Genomic DNA, 25536 nt, shown 5'->3' with positions numbered 1-25536 from the left:
CGCAAGCCGGCGGCCCCTAGGGGGCTGGCGGGCCCCAGGGCGCCAAAAGGAAGGTAGTGGAGTCCAGCTAATTGGGTTCAGTTCCGGAAGGCAATTCACTCCCTAGCTACGTGGACGTGGGCAAGTTACTCAGGCCCCGTGAGCCTCAGTTTTCTGCCTCTGTCGCGCCGCCTACCTCACAGACGATTGTGAGCTCTCCCCAGAGTGTACCCCGCGGACTGTCACTGCGTGCGGGGCCGCAAGGGAGGGAGGGAGTCAGGCCGCAGGCTGACCCCGCAGCGCCGGAACGAGTCCCTGACGGCTGGGCTGGGCGGGGCCATCGCAGCCCTCTGCCTCAGGTCAGTAGACCTCGGGGCCATCCAGACCCCATTTTACAATTGCTTAGAACTGAGGGTGTAAGGTGGGCTAAGATGGATGTAAGAAGCCCGAGGTGGACTCTGCAGCTTGGACTTGAGGTTCATTGGAGACAGGGAGGGAATAAAAGAATCATAACGATGGCAACTATCATTATAGAGTGCTTCCCGGGATTTGTGCTTTTAATCCTCACCGAGGAGGGAGGGATTCCCATGTTACAGGTGAGCAAACTGAGGTCCTATAGTGGGATCAGGGTTAGGACCCAGAGCTGGGTTAGCAGCCTATGTGCTGAGTTCTTCAGGAGCTCGGGTAGGCTCCTACCTTGGCACTTTTTCACGTTTACATTTCCTTTTTTTTTTTCTCACACGACCCCCACCGGGGCCTGGATTGAACCCGCAACTGAGGTACGTGCCCTTGACCGGAATCAAACCCCGACTCTTTGTTCCGCAGGGGGACGCTCTAGCCGCTGAGCCAGACCGGCCAGGGTCCATTTCATAGCGCAGGGCACTGGCTCTGGGGACGTTACAAAACCGAAGCCTTGTATCAAGAGTCTTGGTCGCCCTGGCCGGTTTGGCTCAGCGGTTGGAGTGTCGGCCTGCGGACCAGAGTCCCTGGTCGGTTCCCGCTAGGGGCACGTACAAAAAAAAAAAAAAAAAAAATTGTTTTGATCTAAAAAAAGATTTGTCATATTAACCCTGGACAGTTTGACTAAGCGGTTAGAACGTCCTTTCGCGAACGCAGGAGTGGCGGGTTCCATTCCCAGCCAAGGGCACGTTCCTTGGTTGCGGGTTCCACCCAGGCCCTGGTGGGGGTCCTGTGGGAGGCAACCAGTCCATGAATGTTTCTCTCCCTCTCCCTCCCACTCTATCTGAAAAAAATCAATGGAAAAATATCCTCTGGTGAGAAATAAATAAATACAAATATGTGCACATGGGAGATTATAAATAATGATGATGCTCCCCAAAATGATGAGCCAGCCAACTTTGTGTACTTTTTGGACAAACATTAAACTTATGAAGAAATGACAGGACAAAGACACTTAGGTTTGGATGGTTATTACTGAGGAATCTAAGGAAAGTTTGGGCTTGGGTAGTAAATTAGCAAAGGAGTAACAAGGTTTGTTTATGCAAGCTTTGGGCTCTGAATTCCTTAACTCTAGAGACAGTGTTTCTCTTAGCCCTGCTGCAGCAAGGAGGGCACCTTGCTCGGAGATTTATTCCACCATTCAAGGGGACAAGGAAGGATCAACGTGCCCTTGTTGCACTCGTTGCTTGTCAAGTAACTATTTTAAAGTAATTCACATTGTGGCATATTTGGGGGCAGCCTGCCCTGGGCCCCAAATTCTGTGAAATTAAAAAAAATTAAAATCCATATAAGGGAGTGGTTCAACACAATGAGGATGAATGTTACATACTTACTAAATGATGTTTTGAAAGATAATAAGATCATACTAATTTAGTTATAATTAAACTAAATTTAAAATGCTGTTTAATATGTATATATACACACACACACAAGTATATATTCTGGAGGCGTCTATTAAACTGGTTGACATCAGTTGTTCCTAAAGAATGCAATTGTGACCCTGGCCCGTTTTGCTCTAAGGTAGAGCGTGGCCGGAGGACCAATTGTGGGTTTGATTCCAGCCAAGGGCAAATTTGTGGTCGGGGTCCTGTGGGAGGCAGCCAGTCAGTGTGGTCCTCTCATGTTGATGTTTCTCTCTCCCTTTCTCTCCCTCTCTCTTTGAAGATAAATATCCTCAGATGAGGATTTTTTAAAAAAATGCAATTGTGGGAAATTTCACTTTAGATGTCATATATTTCTGTAAAGTTGAAGATTGTTATTATAACTATGTTATTACAACGGTTTCATTTAAAAAGAATTTTTTTTCTTTATTGATTTTAGAGAGAGAGGAAGGGAGAGGGAGAGAGAGATAGAAACATCGATGAGAGAGAACATGGATCGTCGGTCGCCTCCTGCATGCCCCCCACTGGGGATTGGGTCCACAACATGGGCATGTGTCCTGACTGGGAATCGAACTGGCAACCTCTTGGTGCATGGGTCTACGCTCAACCACTGAGCCACACCGGCCGAGCTGTTTCATTTTTTAAAAAATATTTTTTCTTTACTGATTTTAGACAGGGAGGAAAGGAGAGCCAGAGTGCAATAGAAACATCAACAAGAGCCCTGGCCGGTTTGTCTCAGCTGTTAGAGCCTTGGCCCATGGACCGGAGAGTCCCGGGTTCAGTTCCCACTAAGGGCATGTACCTTGGTTGCAGTTTGTCCCCAGCCCCGGTTGGGGTTGTGTGGGTGGCAACCTGTCGATGTGTCTCTCTCCCATCAATATTTCTCTCTCTCTTCTTCCCTCTCTCCCTTCTGCTCTATCTGAAGATAAATGCAAAAAATGTCCTCAGGTGAGGATAAAAAAATAAAATAAAAAGAACCATCAGTGAGAGAGAACATCAGTTGGCTGCCTCCTGCATGCTCCTCACTGGGGATTGGACCCATAACCTGGACATGTACCCTGACTGAGAGTTGAACCAGCGACCTCTTGGTGCATGTGTCGATGCTCAATCATTGAGCTACATTGGCCGGGCCTATGTTTCATTTTTATGTTTAAAAAACAAAAAAAGGAATAACATTTTTATTATCCAGTTCTCTCTTTCTCTATATATATTTATACACACACACACACACACATATTCATTGTGTATAACAAAAAAGCATGGTAGATAATAACCTTCCAAAGTTTTATTTATTTTTATTTATGTTTTTCTGAATTTATTGAATTGTCTGTGATTAGCAGTACTACTTTTATAATTGGAATAAAACACAATAAATTTTTCTCTAAAAACAATCAGAGCTGTCTGTTATATTCTGATTGTATAAAGCTTCTAGTTGTTCTTTGCTGTTAGAAGACAAGCAGGAAAGAGCCCAGGTCAAATGTGATCTTGAGTCTAAGTACATAGCCTTATAGGAGCTTACATACCGTAAAGGCATCCTAAAGTCCAGATGCCTCCTCATTTTGGGGGTGTATTAACAGCACCTTCTGAGTTCTACCACTTCTACATGCCAGGAAAGAAAAAAAAAAAAAAGCATTGGAGACAATTGGGTAGTCTCCTAGGGAGAGAGATAAATGGAATCAGCTAAGTGACCTAAGAGGACTCTAGGTGGAAGACTGCTTATGAATAGTAATGATTCAGCTTGTATTGTGCAAAATCTTGCAGCGTGTAGTCACCAAAGGGGTTCATACCTAGCCTAGAACATGTTGTGCCCAAATATGGGAATGTGGCAAGTACAGCCTTCCTGAATTAGAAGGAACACGACTAAATTACTAGGAGGCATTTATGATAATCCATGGAACCCCAAAGGTGGGTTTTGTTCCTATGAGCACAGGTACTAACCTTTGCAGGTTAACACACAAACAAGGCCAAAATTATAGCTTCATGCTCAAGGGGCCCATGGGCTCCTTTCTCTGCTAAGGCCAGAAGCCCTAGGCAGGGAGGCCCTTTGAGGTTTTGCTCATCTAGTTATTCAGCATCATCAAGTGCATGCTATAATTTAGGCCCTGTATGAGGCCCATGGCATGCAGTAATATAATTCTGTCCTCAAGGTGTATATTCAAATTGCTATTCAAACAGTCATTTAAAGCACAATTGTGATAAGGGTCAACTGCTGTGAGACCATCTAATGCAGTTTTAGAGATTATAAGGAAGGCCTCCAGGAAGTAGGTGTTTAAGTTGAGCTCTGAAAGACCAGTGGGAGTTAACCATAGGGAAGAAGGGAAGAGCTTTTCAGGCAAAAATGCCTTCATGAGTGACTGCCTGGATAGAAGAGAGTGTGGCAGACCAGGGGCAATCTCCACTGCCCTACAGTATGGCTAGGGCAAGTTTAGGCGGGGGAGGGGAGAACTGGGGCTGGGGCTTCAAGGCCTAGTGGACCATATTATAGAGTTTGGACTCTGTTGAGGGTAGTAATAACCATTGGAGGATTTTAAGGAATTGTGTTGGGATGAGACCTCCGTAGAAGGGTCTCCTCCGTTGGGGAGGAGACCAAGAGCTAATTTGACTAGAGGGCAGCTGTAGGATAGTAGGGGAAAGAAATGAGAGAGAATGTGGCAGTAGCTGCCATTATGGGCTTTATAGGGGAACTTAGGGAAGAAGGAGAGATAATTAGGGGGTCAATGGTAGGAAGTATTTCTGTTTAATTGCAGTGTAAGACCCCTCCTGTGACCTCATAGATTCCTTTGTTAAAAACTACATTATCCATTAATAACTGGAGTTGGATTCTTATTGTTCTGGGAAGATATACATCATGTTTAGATTAGCCTAAAGGTGAATATAGGTAAGAACAGGGAGAGTCCCTAGATGGCCCACTGACAAGCAGGTTACACAGGAAAGTAACAAAGGAGTGGGTGCCGGGAGACTAGCTAGGAGACCACTGCAATTACCCAAGCAAGAGATGCCAGTGACCTGATGTAAGGTGATAAGAGACAGAGATACTAATGAGATTAGATTTCCCAAGGAGATGAAGTCATAGGACTTGGACATAGATTGGACATGAGGGCTGAGGAAGAAGGTAGAGTCCAGGTTGATTTCCAGGTTCCTGGCATGGGGACCTGGATAAACAGTGGTAGCATTCTGAGATGGGGAGTAAAGCAGATGGAAATGATCTGCAGGAGATGGATGATGATGAGTTCAGGTATGTGTGGAGGACATAAGAAGAAAGGATAAGAAGTGTGATGGCTCTAGGTTTGATGTGTCCTCCACGGAAAACAGCACTCCAGGTGCATGACCTAATGATGGTGGAGAGGCATTGGAGTCAGATAAATGGGATCCGAGTGTCCTTCCTGCAGGGATAAGCTTTCACTTAAAATATGAGGGAATTCAGCCTTGGCAGGGTAGCTCAGTCAGTTAGAGCTTCGTCCCTATATACCAAGGTTGTGGGTTTAATCCCTCCCTCCCTTTGTCAGAGCATATACAAGAATCAACCAATGACTCAGCGGTTAGAGTGTTGGCCCACGGACCAGAGAGTCCCGGGTTCGGTTTCTGTTAAGGGCACGTACCTCAGTTGCAGTTTGTCCCGCCCCGGTTAGGTTCCTGTGGGTGGCAGCCAGTTGATGTGTCTCTCTCACATCGGTGTTTCTCTCTCTCTCTTCCCCCCTCTCCCTCCCGCTCTATCTGAAGATAAATGCAAAAAATGTCCTTGAAGCCCTAGCTGGTTTGGCTCAGCGGTTGGAGCGTCGGCCTGCGGGCCAGAGAGTCTCGGGTTCGGTTCCCACTAGGGGCATGTACCAAAAAAAAAAAAAAAGTCCTCGGGTGAGGATAAAAAAAAAAAAGAATCAACCAATGAATGCATAAATAAATGGAACAAGTAATCTCTCTCTTGCTCTCTCTCCCTCCTTCCCTTCTTTCTCTAAAATCAATAAATAAAATTTAAAAATATATAAGGGTGCCTGGCCAGCGTGCCCAGTGCTTGAGCGTCAATCCATGCACCAAGAGGTCGCCGGTTCAATTCCCAGTCAGGGCACATGCCAAGGTTGTGGGCAAAATCCCCAGTGGGGGAACATGCAGGAGGTGATGTTCTCTCTCATGGATGTTTCTATCTCTCCCTGTCCCTTCTCTCTCTAAAATGAATAAAGAAAAAAAAAATTTTTTAATATAGAAAGGAGTTCAGTGAAATTTATCATTTCTAATATGATAAGAATGACACCAATGGGCCCTGGCTGGTTTGGTTTAGCGGTTAGAGCGTCAGCCCTCTTATCAAAGAGTTGTGGGTTCGATTCTGGTCAAGGGCATGTACCTGAGTTGCAGTTCGGTCCCTGGCCCTGGTCAGGGTTGTGCAGGAGGTAACCAATCAATATTTCTCTCTCACATCGATGTTTCTCTCTCTCTGTACCCCCCTCCCACTCTATCTGAAGATAAATGGAAAATATCCTCAGGTGAGGATAAAAAAATAAAATAAAGAATGGCACCAATGGGCTTATCTTTAGATTGGAAAAGAAGCCTTTGACTTTGGCAGACTATTAAGAGTTAAATGTAGTAGGGAATTGGGCAGTGCCCTATAAAAATAATAATAATAAAACAATTAACAGTGGAGATAAAACATTCTCTGAACCTGCCCATCTGGTTTTCTTCCTTTCCCTATGACTTCAGTCTCCTCTGACATCCCAGCAAAATGATTTCTTCTCTGTCAGGCTCATTCATGACCCTGGTTCTTGGGAGCAGTGGGCAGAAGAGGAAGTGATGGGGAGTGGACCATCAGTGGGAAAATGAATCACCTCGGAGAAACTAGTCCAGGCTGGCAGGGAGATCTGTGGGCTGGGTCGTTGTGGAATGTGTTCCTGGGCACAGCACCGTGGGAGCTTTGTGGGAGCTTTCTCTCTGTCCTTCTTTGCCACTATAATTGTGTGATGGGGTAAAATAAAACATCTTCTGGAGAACTACATAATAAAGAACTTGCCATGCAGGGGAGGAAGGGGAGCAGCAGCAGCAGAGCTAGGAGGTTTGGAGAGAGTTTGGAATGGGGGTGCAGAGAGCTTTAGGGAAGCAAGTGCCACGTGTGGGAGGATGAAAGAGGAGAAAGATGGGAAAGATAATGCAAGAAGAGGTACAGTGTGTTGTGAATATTATACCCCTTTGGTGTTTTCTTCAGAGACTGCAGAAAATCTTTAACATTGTTTTTCAAAGTATTTTTGGATAGTGAATTTTTTTTTTAATATGGCCAGACAGGTAGTAACACAAGGGCCTGGTTTTATATGAGGCGCATGTAAAGCTGTGAGCATACTGAGTTTGTAGCAGCTCCACTGCTTGATTTTTGCCAACTTACTATATTCTGAAATGGAATATAGCTTGTCGTATCAGGGCTCCTTTGCCTTGGATTCATGAGTTTCAAGGATCAGTGAACCACTGCCTGAACAGCCAATCCCCATCCCAACCCTGCAAGTTGTACAAGTTGTAAAGTTGGATCCAAAATATTGCATGTGAGCAGGAAAGTCTTTATTCTGGGAGTATCCATGCAGTGCAACCAGTAGAACTTTGGGTAATGATAGAAACATTCTATTTCTGAATTCTATATGATAGCCATTTGCTGCACGTAGATATGAAACACTCGAAATGTGCCTCCTGCAACTGAGAAACTGAACTATTCATTATAATCAATTAATTTTAATTTTAATAGCCAAATGTGGCTATCGGCTACCCTATAGGACAGCGCAGTTCATCATTCTCAAAGGTGTGTGAACCACACCCCCACTCCCCAACTCCTGTTCTGGGATCAGTCACTTCCCTTCACAGCCCTTTTGTGTTGTCACATAGTAAGTGACTTGGCCCTGGTTGGTTGTGCGGATGGCAGCCACTCGATGTGTCCCTTTAACGTCGATGTTTGTCTCTCTCTCTCTTCTTCTCCCTCCCTCCCACTATATCTGAACAAAAAATGGAAAAATGTCCTCTGGTGAGGATAAAAAAATAAATAAAAAAATAATCTGTTGCCCTGGCTGGTTTGGCTCAGCGGTTAGAGCGTAGGCCTGTAGACCAGAGAGGCCTGGGTTCGGTTCCCGCTAAGGGCATGTACCTCAGTTGCAGTTTGTTCCAGCCCTGATTGGGGTTGTGTGGGAGGCAACTAGTCGATGTGTCTCTCTCACATCAATGTTTCTCTCTCTTTCTTCCTCCTGCTCTATCTGCTAAAAAACAAAACAAAAAAACAAACAAAAAAACTCTTGTTGATTTTTTTCTTAAGTCCTCACCCAAGAATATCTTTCCATTTATCTTCTGATAGAGTGGTAGGGGTAGGGAGAGAGAGAAACATTGATGTGAGAAAGACACATTGATTGGTTGCCTCCCACATGACCCCGACCAGGGCCAGGGACCAAACCACAACCGAGATATGTGCCCTTGACTGGAATCGAACCTGAGTCTCTTTGGTCAGCAGGCCAATACTCTAACCACTGAGCCAAACTGGCCAGGGCAACGCCTGTTGATTTTTTAAAAACTTTTTAAAATTTTTTATTGATTTTTAGAGAGAGAGGAAGAGGGAGAGAGAGAAACATCGATGAGAGAACATCGATTGGCCGCCTCCTCCATGCCCCCCATTGTGGATCGGGCCCACAACCTGAGCATGTGCCCTGACTGGGAATTGAACCAGTGACCTCCTGGTGTATGGGTCGACACTCAACCACTGAGCCACACTGGCTGGGCAACACCTGTTGATTTTTATAACTAGTACTCTAGCTCCAGAAAGAGGGAACTGAGGTAGAAAAGGACAAGTGGGCTCTTTAAGTTCACCAAGTTTTATTTTCTAAGCCCCAAATTCTTTACCCTCAACCCATATCTTTTCCCTAAATATTTTCCACTCTGTCATATACCTTGGAAACTTACTTTACAGCAGAATAAACCAGAAACACAAGCAAAGGCTTTAAGGGGTATGAAAAGAATAATGACAGTGCTAATTATGTTTTTTTGGTTTTTTTTGGAAAGAGGAGGCCTTAATAGAATCCTAATGTTTTTGAATTAAAACTAATTTTGTACTAAGATTTTTAATGAACCATGTCAATTTAATTTGGCAATGGCACTTTTAAAATAAACACATTTGTTAAAGATAAAAAAAACAAAAACAAATATGGGAACTAGGGAACTATCTGGAGATTTTTAAAATGTTAAAAATAAATAAAGAAATAAAGGAAATAAAGGAAGGAAGGAGGAAGGAAGGAGAGAGAAAGAGACAAAGAAAGAAAGATGAAAGAAAGAGGAAGGAAGGAAGGAAGGAAGGAAGGAAGGAAGGAAGGAAGGAAGGAAGGAAGGAAGGAAGGAAGGAAGGAAAAAAGGAAGAAAACAAGGAAGCAAGGAAGGAAGAAAGCTCTGGCCAGGTAGCTCAGTTGGTTAGAGCATTGTCCCAGTACACCAAGGTTTGGGGTTCAACCCTGGGTCAGGGCACATACAAGAATCAACCAATGAATGCATAAGTAAGCGGAACAACAAAGCAATCCCACCCCCGTTCTCTATTTCCCTTTCTCTCTCTCTCTCTCTCTCTCTCTCTCTCTCTCAAATCAATTTTTTAAAAAAGAACAGGGATCAAGAAGCTTGTAAGCCACACATCCCTCAGTGTTAACACATGCACAGTGACTGAAGTTCCTTCTGTCTGGCTGAGGCTGGCTCTCCCCCTCAGCTGCACATGTCAGGGCTTCTGTGAATGTCACATTGACAAACGTTCCCTGCAGCGAGGCAGCTGGGGACCAGTTTCTTTTGTTATTCCCTCCTTCTCGTGGGCTGCTAGTTTGTCTTGTCATGGCATACTCCATGACGGGGCCTGCAGCATCCCAGGTATTTCCCCCTCATTAAATGTTTCAACCTCAGCTCTAAGAAACCAGTGTGTCTTACCTGACATCTGGGACTTTGGTGGCTTCCCCACTATTGTCCACTCAACATTTGTTCTTTCATTCGAATTTTATTGAGCTGCAGGATGCCTTACTCTGTGCTGGGTGCCAGGTACAACAGTGAACAAGACCCAAACTCTGCCCTCGCACCATTCACAGACAACTCAAAAGACAATTACAAAGAGAGAGAGAGAGAAAAACAGAGGGAGGGAGGGAGAAGGAGAGAGAATTACAACGAAGTGAGATATGTGCTATGAGAAATACAGGGTGCTCCTGAGTCTCTTAACCCAGACTGGAGTGGGGTGTTCAGGGAAGACTTCTTGGAGGGAGTGGCTTCTAAGCCGAGATCTGAAAAAGCAACTGGTTTTAGCTAGGTAAATGAGGAAAGGAAAATAAAAGTGTTCGAGGCAGAAGAAAAAGCATGTGCAAAGGAAGCTGGGAGGACAGAGAAAAGCTTGGTGCTTTGGGGAAGCTAAATAGCTCAGCACAGTTAGGACATGGGGTGGGAGTGAGGGGCACTCTTGCTCACTCTATAGCCACAAGTGACTTAGGGTGAGATGTCCTCAAGTAGATCAGAGTCTGGCTGGGTTAGATTATACATGTAAGTCCTAAGTATTTCAGTTGCTCAATGGAAATCAGTGTGAGTTGCCTTTACCATGCAAATATTTATTGTATGTCCCTGAATAGTATGATTGTAAAGGGGATGAGATGTTCAGGCCGGAGGGAGGGGAGAGCCTGAGGTGAGTACAGTCTCATAGTCTCCTAGGGAAGCTGTGAATAGCAAAAGGGTGCTTGTTTGGAAGCCAGAAGGAAAGCAGAACAGGGCTAAGCAAAAATTCAATGATCCCTCCCAGGCCTGAGAAAGAAGGGCCACAGGGGGCACTGTATTCAAACTGCTAGGATGTTTATTAATAACTATGATTTCCCCCTAAAACTGGAAAGGACCTCAAGGTCCATCCAGAGGGATCTTGCTACATGGGAAAATGTGCAGTTCTGAATACCTTGCAGATGTTAAAAAGACCAAGGCCATATATATGCAGGTATGAAAAGATCTCCAAGCTACTTCTGGATGGCCTCCCGTGTGCGCTGTGCTAGATGCTTGGGACAGAGCAGGGGAAGAGACAAAGTGTTTGCTCCCTGGAGAGAGCACCATCTCTACCCACTAATCTTGGCCCTTCATAATTTGCCTCCACCAGCTTCTCCTCATCTCCCTCTACTTCTCTGTAAGCTTCACTAGGACCCACTGTGTCTGAAGGCTGTACTGTGTCTTTGCAGGGGCTACCTCTCCTTGGAACACTGATGTCTCCATCTCTGCCTCTTTAGGCTTTTGCCTATTCATACCCTCCTTGGCCTTCAGGTCCCTGATTTAGTGAGTTGGTGCTCAGTGGTGCCATGACCTGCGTAATCCAAGTCTAGAACTTTCCTCTCAGTTTGTACCTCTGTAAGGCCCAGTTGTCTCCTAGTGCTTCTTTCATCCCCTCAGTATGTTTGTTGGTTGATTTGTCTAAGCACATTCTAGAATCTTTCATCAACTTCTGTATGGCATCTTGTCGGTATTTTAATTGGAATGGTGTTAAACCTATAAATTTACATGGGGAAAATTTTTTCCATTCTTGCTATATTTGGCCTTCCCATCCAGCAGCTTGGTATCACTTTCCATTTAGTCACATATTTTTTTTCTATTTGTGACTTACAATTTTTATATTTATTGAAGTCTATATATCTAGTACTATGCTAATACTCAGTGACTTCCTGTGATGTCTTTTTTGACATCACCTCTGAGAGCGAATATGTCATTTTTTTACACCAATTTTCTAAAACCAACTCAGTGTCCAACAGTTTGATTCTGACACTGCCCATAGTTAGTGCAAACCTCTTCAAGACTTACCATCACTTCAGACACTGGCTGTAAATGAGGTTCTTAGTCTTCCCATACCTCTTCCTGGCTGACTACAGATTTGGAGGTTCCTATAGACTGCATGTTTATGTATTTCCCAAAATTCATATGTTGTCCCAGCTGCCACACTGGTCCACTCTCCTTTTGATCATGTTAACCCCCACCTGTAGTCTTTCAGGGCCAGTTGTGGCCTCAGGATGGAATCCATGTGTCTTAATCAGGTTTACAGGGCCCGGCGGTCTGGCTACTGCCCACCCTTCCAGCCTCATCTCTCCCATTCCCCCAAATCACTTCTCTGTAGCCAAGTTGGCCTTCCTTCAGTGGTCAACCTCCTTCCAGCCTTCAGGCCTTTGAACATGGTATTCCTTTCATCTGAGAAGCTCCATACACTTTTCCTTAGCCTAGGTTTCTGCTCCATTAGATTGCTGCTCTAATGTGACTTCCCAGGAAAGCCTCCTTGCCTCCCAGGCTGGGGCAGAGCCCCATTAACAGTTCTTATACCAGCCTACCTTCCCTGTCATTGTATTTGTCACAACTGTAATCACATCATTATGTGCATCTTGTTCAATGCCCACCTCCTCCACATGCAAAATGTAAACTTATTAGGACAGGAGCTATATCTGACTTTCTCCCTTTCATGTCCCTAGTGCCTAGATGGGGCCTTATACCAAATAGGTGCTCAATATTTGTTGAAAGAAAATGAATAGGCAAGTAAGAGGCAGGGCAGGAACTCTCAATGTTTATCCTCTAAGTGGCCAAAGCACTTAGGCAGGAAAAATTAAATAAGTAATGGAGTGTCTCTTGGGTAGGTGCTGAGGGATGTACATTTCTGTATCTAGCACCTAGCTCAGGATCTGGCAAAAGATAAAAGTTCAGAGAACATTGCTAGCTGAATAAGCATTACCTCTTTTATCTGTATGTACTCCTCCCTTGGTGGTGATCTCATTCAGTTTCATGGCTTTAAATGTCATCTATAAGCTGATGACTCCCCAGATTATAGCTCTAGCCTGGACCTCTTCCCAGAACTCATATACCCAACTGCATATTTGACACCTCCACTTGGGATGCTTAATAGGCATCTTGAACTTAGCATAGCCAAAACAACATTTTGTTTCTGTTTTGGCAAGCATTCTCCAAACCAATCTATTCTCATTGTGCAAGCTACAAGCCTTGGAGTCATATTTGACTCCTCTCTTTCCATCATATATTATATTAAATTAATCAGCAAATCTGTCAACTTCACCTTTAGAATATATCCAGAATAAAACCACCTCTCATGCTACCTCTGTCTGGTCCAAGCCTCCATCACCTTTTGCCTAGACTGTTGCAATAGCCTCTACCTGGCCCCTCTGCTACCACTGGCTTCCCTACATTCTCTCCTCTGCCCAGTAGCCAGGACATCAAATCTTGGCTCAAATGGCACCTTCTCAGAGAGTCCTGCCTAGAAACCTCAATTTGAAACAAAACCCCTTGGCTGTTACACTTACTCTCTTATCTACTTTATTTTTATCCGTTGTACTTAATCAGGGTTTGACATTTTTGCTTGTTATCTTTATTTTCTTGATAGAATGAGTTCCATGAAGAAGGTACTTTGCCTGTTTTGTTCTTTTGTGCATCCCTAATAGGGTTCTGGTCACCAATGACTATGTGTGGAGAGGGGCAGGGTTTCTCTCACAGCAATAAGCAATTCACCAGCTGGGTGTCCTACAATTTCAGCTCAATTCTGACACCCAGAGATAGCATCAGATTCCTCAGGTTAAGGGTTCAGTCCTATGAGACTACCCCACCTACCCCCCTTCAGATACCTATATAAATCAGAGGTTCCCATGACCCCTTCCTTGGGATTGATTAATTTGCTAGAGCAGCTCACATAACTCAGAGAAACATTTTACTTGCTAGATTACTGATTTATTATGAAAAGATATAACTCAGGAATAGCCAGATGGAAGAGATGCACAGGACAAGGTATGGGGAAAGGGCCCAAAGCTTCCATGCCCTCCCCAGATACGCCACTTTCCCAGTCCCTCCCCACCATCCCTGTGTTCACTAACCCAGAAGCTCTCTGAACTCTGTCTTTTTGGGTTTTTGTGAAGGCTTCATTACACCAGCACAATTGATTAAATCATTGGCATTGGTAATTGAACTCAACCTCTAGCCCCTCTCCCCTTACTGAAGACCAGCCCCCATTCTTAGATGCTTTCCTAAAGTCTCTTATTAACACAAACCCAGTTGTGGTGGAAAAGGGCTTGTTATAAATAGTAAGACACCCATGTCACCTTATGACTTTGAAGAGATTTCAGGGACTGAGGACAAGAGACCTAATATTATGACAAAAGATGTTCTCATTGTTCATATTGCTCAGGAAATTCCAATAGTTTGGGGAGCTGTGAGCCAGGAACTGGGATGAAGACCAAATATATATTTATTATTGTAAATCACAATATCACAGTCCCAACACCCAGAACAGTTCTCTGAGAAATCTCTCAGCAATCATGAATGAAGGTCGGAGTGAAGTCTTAAGTTCTGGAGAGTCAGGTTTTCTCCTAGTCAGTGAATAAGAATGGGAATGCCAGAAATCAGATACCAACTCCCTGTCCCTTTGTCTGGGGCCCTACAATAATTGAGATTTAACTCAGGGCTACTTTTCATATAATTAAAGAGTGACACAGAGGTCACCTAGTGAGTCAGAGGGGGCTCATTGGCTGCTGGAGCAGACTCAGGTCCTGCCACTTGGTCCACACCCAAGGGAGCTTGTTCTGTAATTGTTGGACCTCTTTTGTAAGTAGGTCTTCCTGCTTTGTGGTCGTTATATGGGGCTGTGAGTTTGGGAACCATGACACTCAGACTCAGTACAGATGATCTAGGGCAGGGGTTCTCACCTCTGGGTGATTTCACCCTCCAGGGGACATTTGGTGCTGTCTGCAGACATTTTTAGTTGACAACTGGGCATGAGGTGCAATTAGCATCTGGTGAGTAGAAGCTAGGGATGCTGTTAAACGTTCTCCAATGCACAGGATGCCCCTCCCCGGCCCCAACACAAAAAATTTCTGGTTCAAAATGTTAGTGCCAAGATTGAAAAAAATCTTATGTAGCTTAACATTCTAGCATCACTGACATTTTTTGAAAATCCTTACCCAAGGATATTTTTCCATTTATCTTCAGATAGAGTGGGAGGGGGAAAGGGAGGTAAAGAGAGAGAGAGAGAGAGAGAGAGAGAGAAACATCGATGTGAGAGACATACCAACTGGTTGCCTCCCGCACAACCCCGACCAGGGCCAGGGACACACCACAACCGAGGTACATGCCCTTGGCCAGAATTGAACCTGGGACTCTGGTCCAAGGGCCGATGCTCTAACCACTGAACAAACTGCACCATCTCACCCTGGCCGGTTTGGCTCAGCGGTTAGAGTGTTGGCCTGCGGTATGGAGAAACCCAGGTTCAGTTCCCGCTAAGGGCATGTACCTCGGTTGCAGTTTGTCCCCGGCCCTGATTGGGTCGTGTGGGTGGCGACCACTCGATGTGTCCCTTTCACGTCGATGTTTCTTTCTCTCTCTCTCTCTCTCTCTCTCTCTCTCTCTCTCCCTCCCACTCCCACTCTATCTGAACAAAATATGGAAAAATGTCCTCAGGTGAGGATTAAAAAGAAAACAAAACTGCACCATCTCAATCTCTAAATTGTCACTGAAAAACAAGGACTATTGCAATACCCATTGTACAAATGAGGAAACAGGCTCAGAGAGGTGGACTCACTTACCTAAGGTCACACACCTTAGTAGGGTAGAATCAAGATGCAGATCCAGGTCTACCTGACCTCAAAGTCTATACTTTTGGTCTCTGCTCTGGTTTGGTCTGTCCACTGATTGGGAGCTGAGGGAGGCCTACTAGCCTCTCTGGATATGCCTGAATTTACCCACTGCCCCCATGGACAGGAGGCTGAGCACCAAGCCTTCAAAGGTATCTGTCCACTCAGGTGAGGCGTGGCTATTGGCCAGAAGGGAGATTTTTCTTCCCTGAGTGGTCCCTGCCTGTCTGACCTCACTGTCCCTGCACTGCAGTACGGTACTTGGCTCCAAAGCTCAGTTCTCCTGCCAGCCCCAGGTTAGTGCCAGTCCCTCTCCACTGGGAGAAAGCTTCTGAATTCAGACCTAGGAGCACTCTCCCATGGCGGCCCTCCTTTCTGGGCAGGGCCTTTGAGTCAACTCTAGGGGCTGCGAGGTCACATCTCAAATTTCCTTTCAGGTGAGGGAGGGCTGGAGCTGCTAGGTTGGTGACAGAACTCATGGCCTAAGAAAGGGCTTGGGGTCTCAGAAAAACTTGAAAAGTGATTGCTGGGCACAGTGCAATCCTGGGCTAGTGGCAGGGGTGAGGTGGAGCAGGCTGTGGTCCTCTCTAGCCTGTTTGCGGGAGCGGACAGCTCCAAGTTCCACAAGGAATCCCTTAGCCTGCTTATGAACAATCTCAAAGGACATTCTTAAGGCCGTGGGAAAATCTGATGGCTAAAGTACAAAGGTAATTTGTCCAGGGAAGTTCAAGATAGTCAAAGACCAATCCCAGGGTCAAGTGTGAGAGGAAACAGTAATACTGAGTTAGTTTGAAATGCCCACCTTTTCTTCCACCTATCCATCCATCTACTCCATGTATATTTAGGGAGCTCCTGCCAGGGGCCAGGATATCAGCTCTCTTTGTCTGGGGAGGTAGGGGAACTCAAAGGTTCCGTCTACCATGTGGGACTGTGGAGTGAGACCAGAATTAAATCCCAGCTCTATTATCTCCTAGCAGTGACTTTAGGCAAGGGACTTCACCTCTCTGAATTTCATTTTCCTCATCTGTGTAATAGAGAAACCACCAGTTCTTGAAATACAACTCATAGACTTGTGAGACGTCAATGAGTGAATGTTTCCTAAAAGCCTGGCACATAGTACGGTGTCAGTACATAATAGCAAGAGCTACCATTTTTTTGGACGTTGGCTGGGTCTTTAGATGCATTATTTAATATACTGGCCACCAGCCTATAATGAAGGTATTAGCTGCATTTAAAAATCTGAGAGGTTAACTAACTTGCAGGAGGTCACACTTAGGCTTTTCCCAGGTCTGTCTGATTCTAAAGCCTATGCTCTTAGAAATTTTACCTCCCTCTAATTTTGATTTCCTGTGATAAGAATAGAAAGTGCATGTTTTCAGGCTTAGAAGGGTGTTCTAGCAAATTTTGCAACTAGGAGTGAAAGAGAGGGAGTTGCCCACATATGTGATGCTTTGGACCCCAGATGGGCCAATTCAGTGGGACCTGGTGAGGGAGTCTTACATTCATTCCAGGAGTTTGACTTACTCTGGAGCAATTATTCTTTATCTTCCTTCGGTTATGAATCCCTTAGTGCATGCTGGTGGAAGCTATAGATCCTCCTGGAAAAATACCTGTAGGTACAACACACTCTTTGTGCATAATTCCAGGGGCCTTGTGAAACCTTTGAAATCCATCTGTGGACTCCCATTAAAAGCCCTCCTATAGGGCAGCATTTCCCAAATATGGAACACATATCACTAGTGGTGTCCAAGATCAGTTTAGCAATATAAAAACAAAATTTTTTTTTTTTAATTTTACTTATTGATGAGAGAGAGAGAGAAAAATCAATTTGTTGTTCCACTTATTTATGCATTCACTGATTGCTTCTTGTATGTGCCCTGATAGGGGATCAAACTAGCAACCTTGGAGTATCAGGACAACGCTCTAACCAACTGAGCTACCCAGCTAGGACCTCAAAATGCTTTATATTTTATTATTTGTTTATATTTTATAGTTGCCCTTTGTTTAGGACAAATGAGACTGGGTTTCCATTTATGGTGATGATATAAATTTGCCTTTAGAACTACACCTATTTTTGCCCTGGCCGCTGTAACTCAGTCATTAGAGCTTGATCCTTGCACCAAAGGATCAAGGGTTTGATTCCCGGTCAAAGGCATGTACCTGGGCTGCAGGTTCAGTCCCCAGCCCCGATTGGGGTGTGTGCAGGAGGCAACCTATCAATGTGTCTCTTTTATATCGATGTTTCTCTCTCTTTGTCTCTCTCTCCCTCCCTCTCTCCCTCCACTCCCTCTCTCTAAAAATCAATGGAAAAAATATCCTTGAGGATAAATAAATAATTAAATAAAAGGGCTTTTCTGTTTACTACAGTCCCCACCACTCCCTATTGCCACCTACCTCACCTTACTCATTAATGTTACCTGCTGGGTCCCTGTATTTCTTTTTTTTTAATCCTCACCCGAGGACATTTTTCCATTTTTTGTTCAGATAGAGTGGGAGGGAGAGAGAGAGAAACATCGACGTAAAATGGACATCGAGTGGCTGCGACCCGCACAACCAACCAGGGCCAGGGACAAACTGCAACCGAGGTACATGCCCTTAGTGGGAACCGAACCCGGGTCTCTCTGGACTGCAGGCTGATGCTCTAACCGCTGAGCCAAACCAGCCAGGGCTGGGCCCCTGTATTTCTAAAGTCCTTTCAAACCCCCCAAAACCTATGATACTGGAAGGATTAGGTTACTGTTGACTACAAGTTCTTAAAGGATGGACTGTAACTGATTCTAGCTATATATTTTAAGCATCCAAATGCTGAATAGTACATTTACTATATTTAGTAATTAGGGGATATTTATTGCCTGCTTCCCTGTTGGATGAATAGATAGGAAATGAGAAATTATTCTGCAGAGATAGGGATAAAGGAATGAAAAAGCCTGAAAGATTTTTGGTTCCTAGAAACAATATCCTCACATGGTCTTGGGGGTTAAACACAGGCCTGAAAGACACGGGTTTCTGATAGTGCCCTTCTGTCACATTTAAAGAAAATATTCAGGGCAAGAGCTAGTTTAGATGAGCAATTCAAACACAGACAATACTAGGGAAGGCAGGTACTACAAATGGAGAAAAACCTATAAGCAATCAAAATCTTATTTTTCTTTTTTATTGCATTTACTGGGATGACATTGGTTAATAAAATGACATATATTTTAGATGTACAATTCTATAATACATTATCTGTGTATTGTATTGTGTGTTCACACCCCAAGCAAGTCAAGTCTCCTTCCATCACTGTTTATCCCTCCTCTTTCTTCCTCCCCCCTACCCCCCTTTCCCTTTGGTTATCACCATGCAACGCGCTGTCTGTGTCTGAGTTGGCTTTTTTTCTTCTTAATCTCTTCACCTTTTTTACCCAACCCCCAAATCTTATTATTTGTTGGAAAACCTTAACATTACCCCATTTCAAATTCCTTTTCTAGAAAGTTAAGAATTAGAATAAGGCACACTGTCTACTCAGCTAAATGTATTAAGGTAGTACTTTACTGAAGTTAAGAGGATGGATATTAGGTTCATCTAGACCTGAAGTTATTCATTTATTAACAACAAAACCTAGTGAAAGTCAATTTCCTAATATGTAAAATTGGGCATATAAGACCTGGTATTTTTTTTTTTATGCAAACAGCTCATTTTAAAAATTATTTTAAAGATGTTAATAACTTAAAATGTATTTATTTATTTTATTACAGTATAGGTACATAATATTAGTTTCAGGTGAACAACATAGTGATTCGAGGAGACCTGATATTTTTAATTCAATGCATACTATGTGGCAGACACAGAATTAGATGCTGAAGATGCAGTAGTGAACAAGACAGGCAGGGGCAGATAGACAATAACCAAGCAAATAAATACATGAGATAATTCCTTTGAAGGAATAAATGAGGCAAGTACAATGGAGGAATTGAAAGTGTTGTAGAGAGTAACTGAAGGGTGGTGATAGAGGGCAAGTAGAGGTGGGAGTTCAGGGAAGGTGGCGTTTGAGCTGAAATCTAAATAAGCAGACAGCTATGCTAGGAGGGAGATAGGAGGAAGAGCCAGAGGCACAGCTGTTGTGAGGAATAACTGAGTAAATGCAAAGCACTTAGTGGTGAGTAACCACTCAATAAACAGCTGCTATTCTTATTACCTTGTCCACTTTACTCTCAGCAAGTTCTGTTCAAACAAGAAGCTGGCCAAGCTGTAGATCAGAGGGATATATATAATTTTTGTGTGTGTATGTGTGGAAAGTAAAAGTCCCCAAGAGATACTCAGGTTCTGGTGTCATCAGTAGATTCCACAGCACTGAATCATACACCCAAGTCAGGTAGAAGCACTAACTCAGCCTCACTCCCAATTTCCTCCTCAGGAGTGACACCATATAGAACTATTTAAACTCCTTAAACTCATAATCTGAGTATTGAAAAATTGTAGCTGGGAAAAGTCTCTCTTAATTTAATTGATATGCATATGTTGTACCTGAGGTTCTCATTATTCCCACTTCTTTTTTTAAAAAATTTTTTATTAAAAGAATTTATTTTTCTTTAGTGATTTGAGAGAGAGAGGGAGAGAGATAGAAACACCGTTGAGAGAGAACATCAATTGGTCACTTCCTGCATGCCCCCCACTGAGGATTTGGCCCACAACCTGGGCATGTGCCCTGACTGGGAATCGAACCAGTGACCTCTTGGTGCATGGGTTGACACTCAACCACTGAGCCACACCAACTGGGCTATTTCCACTTCTTTCTTTTTGGAGTTGTGTGCCTCTGTTTGGTCCAAGTGTAAGAGGCTTTGGGTTTATGAGAGTAGGTGGTCAAGAAGAAAAATGCAGCCTGGCTGATGTGGCTCAGTGGTTGAGCATCGACTCATGCACCAAGAGGTTGCCTGGTCGGGGCACATACCCAGGTTGTGGGCCAAATCCCTAGTTGGGAGCATGCAGAAGGCAGCCAGTCAGTGTTCTGTCTCATCGATGTTTCTATCTGTCTCTCCCTCTCCCTTCCTCTCTCTCTAAAAATCAATAAAGAAAAAAAATTTAAAAAAAAGAAAAGTGCAGAAATGTAAACAGAAAGCTCTGGTTACGTGATTAACTTGATGACTTATTTATGGTAGTTCAACAACATATAGGCATTTAAGGGTTGGTTCAAAACCTTGCTGTGCCCTGGCTGGTTTGGCTCAGCAGTTAGAGTGTCGACCTGAGGTCCAGAGAGACCCGGGTTCGGTTCCCACTAAGGGCACGTACCTCGGTTGCAGTTTGTCCCCGGCCCTGGTTGGGTCGTGCAGGTGGCAACCACTCGATGTGTCCCTTTCACATTGATGTTTCTCTCTCTCTCTCTTCCTCCCACTCTATCTGAAGAAAAAATGGAAAAACGTCCTCGGGTGAGGATTAAAAAAACAAATAAAAAAACCTTGCTGTGACTTTTGGGACAGTTCCATAAACTGATAGTTATTCATGAGAATCACTGAGCACTTACTATATGCCACTCATTATGCTGAGAACTTCAAAGGTATTAGTTCATTTAATATTCCCAACATGCCTATGACGTGTTTTCCTTTTATATTTATCCCCCTTTACATATAAGAAAACTGAGGTTCAAACACCTAATAAATGACAGTGCTGGGATTTAAATCCAGAACTAACTCTGCTCCCTAACCTCTCAAGACCTTGCTTTTAAAACCACTTAGTGGTTAGGTTAGCCTCCCTAAACCAGAGGAAATAATTTCTGAGGGATGCCTTTCTCATCATTAGGGTACCTCCGCCCTAAAGATAAATCCTCAACCAAGAAACTCCCACACAGAAGAGATGGCCTTGTTGGAACAAGAAGCCCCGCCCTGGGCACACACACACAAATCCACCCAGAGAGTCCCCCACCCCCTTAAAGGAGGTCTGCATTGCCCAGCAGGGAGACCCCAGTCTTGTGGATAATCCCTTAATTAATAAGGAAACCCTCTCCCACTCCTAAGGAATCTCTCCCAACTTCAAAGGACAGGCTACACAATTTGCAGGACCCAATGCAAAAAGAAAATGTGGGGGCCTTGGCCAGTTTGACACAGCAGTTAGGGAGTTGGCCCTCTGACCCACGGGTCACCATTTGATTCTGGTCAAGGGCAAGTACTTGGGTTGCAGGTTCGATTCCCAGCTTAGTTGGGTTGTGGGGGAGGCAACCAATCTATGTTTCTCTCCCTAACTTCCACTCTAAAAAAAAAAAATCAATGGGATCTTTTTTTTTTTTTTTGGTATATGCCCCTACTGGGACTCTCTGGTCCGCAGGCCCACGCTCCAACCGCTCCAACCACTGAGCCAAACTGGGGACAGGGTGGGGAGGGAGGATCTAGTTGGGGGAAAAGGAGAAACACCTGCAACAAAAATAAATTAAAAAAAAAAACAATGGAACAATAATATCCTCTGGTGAGGATTAACAAACAAACAAAAAAGGAAAATGTGGGGTTCGTTGTTTAAAATTTGTTTTTCAAGCCCTGGCTGGTTTGGCTCAGCCGTTAGAGTGTTGGCCTGCGGTCCACAGGGACCCGGGTTCAGTTCCTGCTAAGGGCATGTACTTCGGTTGCAGTTTGTCCCTGGCCCTGGCTGGGTTGTGCGGGTGGCAGCCACTCGATGTGTCCCTCTCACATCGATGTTTCTCTCTCTCTTCCTCGCTCTCCCTCCTGCTCTATCTGAACAAAAAATGAAAAAATGCCCTTGGGTGAGGATAAAAAAAAAATTATTTTTCAAGAATGAGACAGTAGGGCATTAAATCAAACAATCTTCTTTCACCGCACTGGCCATTTGCCCAGGTAGCCGGCCCTGCTTCTGAGATACCCTTTCAGTGAAGGGATTGGCCACCTCAGTCAGAATCCGTAAATACTTCTGACCAGGGGTGGACCCGACTATCCTTATTTGAGACAAATCTTGGGACAACCTCAGTAAATTCTGCATCACTTCTCTTGGCTTGGGCAGAAGCTCCCCTAGTACCCTTCTAGCCGCTGGGTGGTTCTCGATGGCGCGCCCCAGCTCCACCTTCGGGGTGTGTGGGCCTCACCGCGTGCAGTCCATTGCCGGGGCAACCGACGCCACAAGTAGTGCATTGTGGTCTGCAACAAAATGCGGGAGAAAGATCCTGAGGGAACCATTGAGCTCATTGACCAATGGGAGAGCCCTAGGAGCTGCGTTAAGCCAATAGGACTGTTTGGTGGGGGCGGGGCCGGTGGGAACAGGGCGGAGCCTAGGCGCTAGGCGGCGGCGGCTGCTGTGGGGCTCCTTAGATGCGCCACGGCTTCGGTAGCGACGGCTTTCCTCGCTGGGTCTGAGCCTCGCCAGCCCCTCCCCCAGGAGACCGTTGCAGTCGGCCCGCTCCTCCTCCACTGTGAGAGACTCGGGAGCTCCGGGGGGGGGTTTCGCTACCTGGTTTTGTTCCCCGCCAGATTTCTCCCGCCGTTGGGTCCACGCGGGCCGTCCTTCCTGAGAAGTAGGGTGGGGGCGTCATCCCGGGATGGGATGGGATGGGATGGGATGGGGTGGGGTGGGCGGAGCGGGCTGGGGAAGCTGGCGCATCGCCGGCGCAGCTCACACCCCAACTCCTCATCCCTTTCTCGGGCCTCGTTCCTCAGGTAACCATGTGCGACCGAAAGGCGGTGATCAAAAATGCCGATATGTCGGAGGAGATGCAACAGGACTCCGTGGAATGTGCTACTCAGGCGTTGGAGAAATATAACATAGAGAAGGATATTGCGGCCCATATTAAGAAGGTAAGGAAGGGGCTCTGGCGGGGGCGCGGGCTGATTGCGCGTAGCTGGGGCGAGTCGCAACTTAGTTACTTCTCCCGGATCATGCATCCCCAGAGCGCCTGGTAGAGATCCTTGAGGGCACGCAAGGTAGCTCGGGTGTAGAGGTTTCCAGAAAGAACGCAAGTGAATTTTGCGCTCCTCTTGGGAAGACCAGAACGTCGGCGCCCCAAGTTTTTTTATTACCCAGCTCCGCAGGGGAAAGCGCCACCTAGCAACGGTTTCTAGGATCTGGGAGCAGCGGTTCCCCCCCTTCTGCACGATTCCTGCGTGGAAGATCCATCTGGGTGTTCGGGAGGGGGGAGCTGCGTGGGTGTATCCAGCCAGCCCAGAGGGAGATCTTGCCAGCCTTCCAGTGGGGAGTTTAGTCGGCAGTTGACAGTGGGTGGTAGTTTGGTGGTTGGGGGGCTAGGGTAGGGGCTTGGTAAATGACAGTCTGTAGGAAACTGGGAGCCTAAGCCCTGAGAGGGTTCCAGTGCAGAATGGGAAGATGAAAGACTTCGGGTGGAATATAAATAAATACCTTTTTTTTTGACAAATGTAGTAAGAATGTTATTCTCCTTAATCTAAAAGATGTTCATGCTGCATACAGTAAGGGTAGCCAGACCACAGACTTGTAATAATTTTATGGATAAGGATTAGCTTTGGCCCCTGTCTGCAGTCACCTAGGGAAGAAATTAACACGGGCTTTCTAGTTAGTTCCCAAGCCTCTTGGGGTGGAGAAAATAGGGGGAAAGTGTCTCTGCGACTTGCTACCCTTGTGGACCAAGTGGTATGTCAACATCAAGATAAGATGTGAAAAGGAGGGCTATTGAAATTACAATGGTAAAATTTGACCAGGTGGCTGTTAGATTCTGCTTCCAGGATTCTTTTTATAGGAGCATGGAGTACTAAGTGTCTTGTCTCTTTAAATTAAAATTTTGATCCACATTGGTTTAGATGCTAATTGAGATTTTGTCCTTTTGGAAGTCGTTAGTTATCAATGATGCTGGAGTGCAGTTAAGGAATGAGTGGGGTATTTAGGACTAAATATTTACCGTTTTCTTGGATTTGGGGGTACATGACATAGAGTAGGAGGATTGTTTAGTCCTGTTTATACATAAGAGCAAGATAAACTAGATCTGTTGATGTCACCTGCTATTATAAAAGTTATGAAGGTGGAATTACCATAACAAAGTGCAGTGTCTTTGAGGCTGCCCTTTCTGCTTTTTACATCCCAGCCCCCTTTCCCAGCTTAGCTCAGACTGCAAGTATGTTTGCATTAATGCACCATGTAGGCGACTTGGAACTGGGGAACATTCTTTCATTCTAAGAATTTGCAGATGCTAACGTTCCTCCTTTCTGCCTGGGCAGGCTCTGACCTCTGGTTTAGAACTAAAATTCAAGTGTTCTTTTTCTCTCTCCTCCATCCCCCCAGGAGTTTGACAAGAAGTACAACCCCACCTGGCACTGCATCGTGGGGAGGAACTTCGGTAGTTACGTGACACATGAAACCAAACACTTCATCTACTTCTACCTGGGCCAAGTGGCCATTCTTCTGTTCAAATCTGGTTAAAAGCATGGACTGTACCACACACCCAGTGATCCATCCAAAAATAAGGATTGCAGCCTAAATTCCAAATACCAGAGACTGAAATCTTCAGCCTTGCCTAAAGGAACACCTTGATCTTGAACCTTTATTGTGTTGTTTTGTACAGGGCATTCTCTGTACTCATTTGTTGTGGTTATAAAACAATTAGCAAACAGCTTAACATTTGTATTTATTTTCTATTCCATACCTCTCTGCCCTATGTTTTTCCTCCTCAAAATCCATTCCTTTCCTTCCGAAATAAAATTTGTTGGAGAACTCTGTGTTAGTTACAATTTGTTTAATTAATCTAGGGATAAAGATGGCCCATAACCATCTAGGTTAGTGGGGGTGAGTCCCTGAAGTAAGGTTCTGTGGGATATAGTAGACTAGCCTATTCGGTACTTACTTGGAGTATAATTCTCAGACATCTACGACTGTTATGCATGTTGGAAGAATACTCAGAAGTGCATGTCAGAGAAACTTTTGTTTCTATTCCTAACCTGATAAATACTGTTTTTAGTAAGTGCTCATTTTGTTGAAAGATGTTGCTATAGAATGTTTTGGGCCTTGCCTGGCCAGTGTGGCTCAGTGGTTGAGTGTTGACCCATGCACCAAGAGGTCGCTGGTTCAAGTCCCCAATTCCTGGTCAGGGCACATGCCCAGGTTATGGGCCCGATCCCCGGTGAGGGGCATGCAGGAGGCAGCCAATTGATGTACTCTCTCATCAATGTTTCTGT

General features: G+C 44.9%; 1 protein-coding gene across 3 annotated transcripts; it reads left to right on the top strand.

The window, feature by feature from the left end:
* The first annotated feature begins 76 nt into the window (after positions 1-76).
* On the top strand, positions 77-25076 carry DYNLL1 (dynein light chain LC8-type 1). 3 transcript variants are annotated; one of them, XM_036276317.1, is made up of 3 exons: positions 77-338; positions 23056-23193; positions 24647-25076. In XM_036276317.1, exons 2-3 carry the CDS (start codon positions 23062-23064, stop codon positions 24782-24784), a joined length of 270 nt encoding a protein of 89 aa, XP_036132210.1. In that variant the 5' UTR covers positions 77-338; positions 23056-23061; the 3' UTR covers positions 24785-25076. The 3 variants fall into 3 exon arrangements, with proteins under 3 accessions (XP_036132210.1, XP_036132209.1, XP_036132208.1); XM_036276316.1 differs by lacking the exon at positions 77-338 and adding an exon at positions 22698-22811; XM_036276315.1 differs by lacking the exon at positions 77-338 and adding an exon at positions 22699-22913.
* The last annotated feature ends 460 nt before the right edge of the window (positions 25077-25536 follow it).

This window comes from Molossus molossus, unplaced genomic scaffold (assembly GCF_014108415.1).
Source record: "Molossus molossus isolate mMolMol1 unplaced genomic scaffold, mMolMol1.p scaffold_m16_p_22, whole genome shotgun sequence".
Lineage (NCBI taxonomy): Eukaryota > Metazoa > Chordata > Mammalia > Chiroptera > Molossidae > Molossus > Molossus molossus.
Note: the sequence above shows the minus strand (reverse complement) of the source record. Positions and strands in the feature narration are given on the sequence as shown.

Bases quoted from the DNA above. Each gene is read 5' to 3' on its own strand.
- DYNLL1 (XM_036276317.1), top strand. From the start codon at position 23,062: ATGTGCGACCGAAAGGCGGTGATCAAAAATGCCGATATGTCGGAGGAG. The intron at 23,194-24,646 runs GTAAGGAAGGGG...CCATCCCCCCAG, and splicing joins TTGCGGCCCATATTAAGAAG to GAGTTTGACAAGAAGTACAA.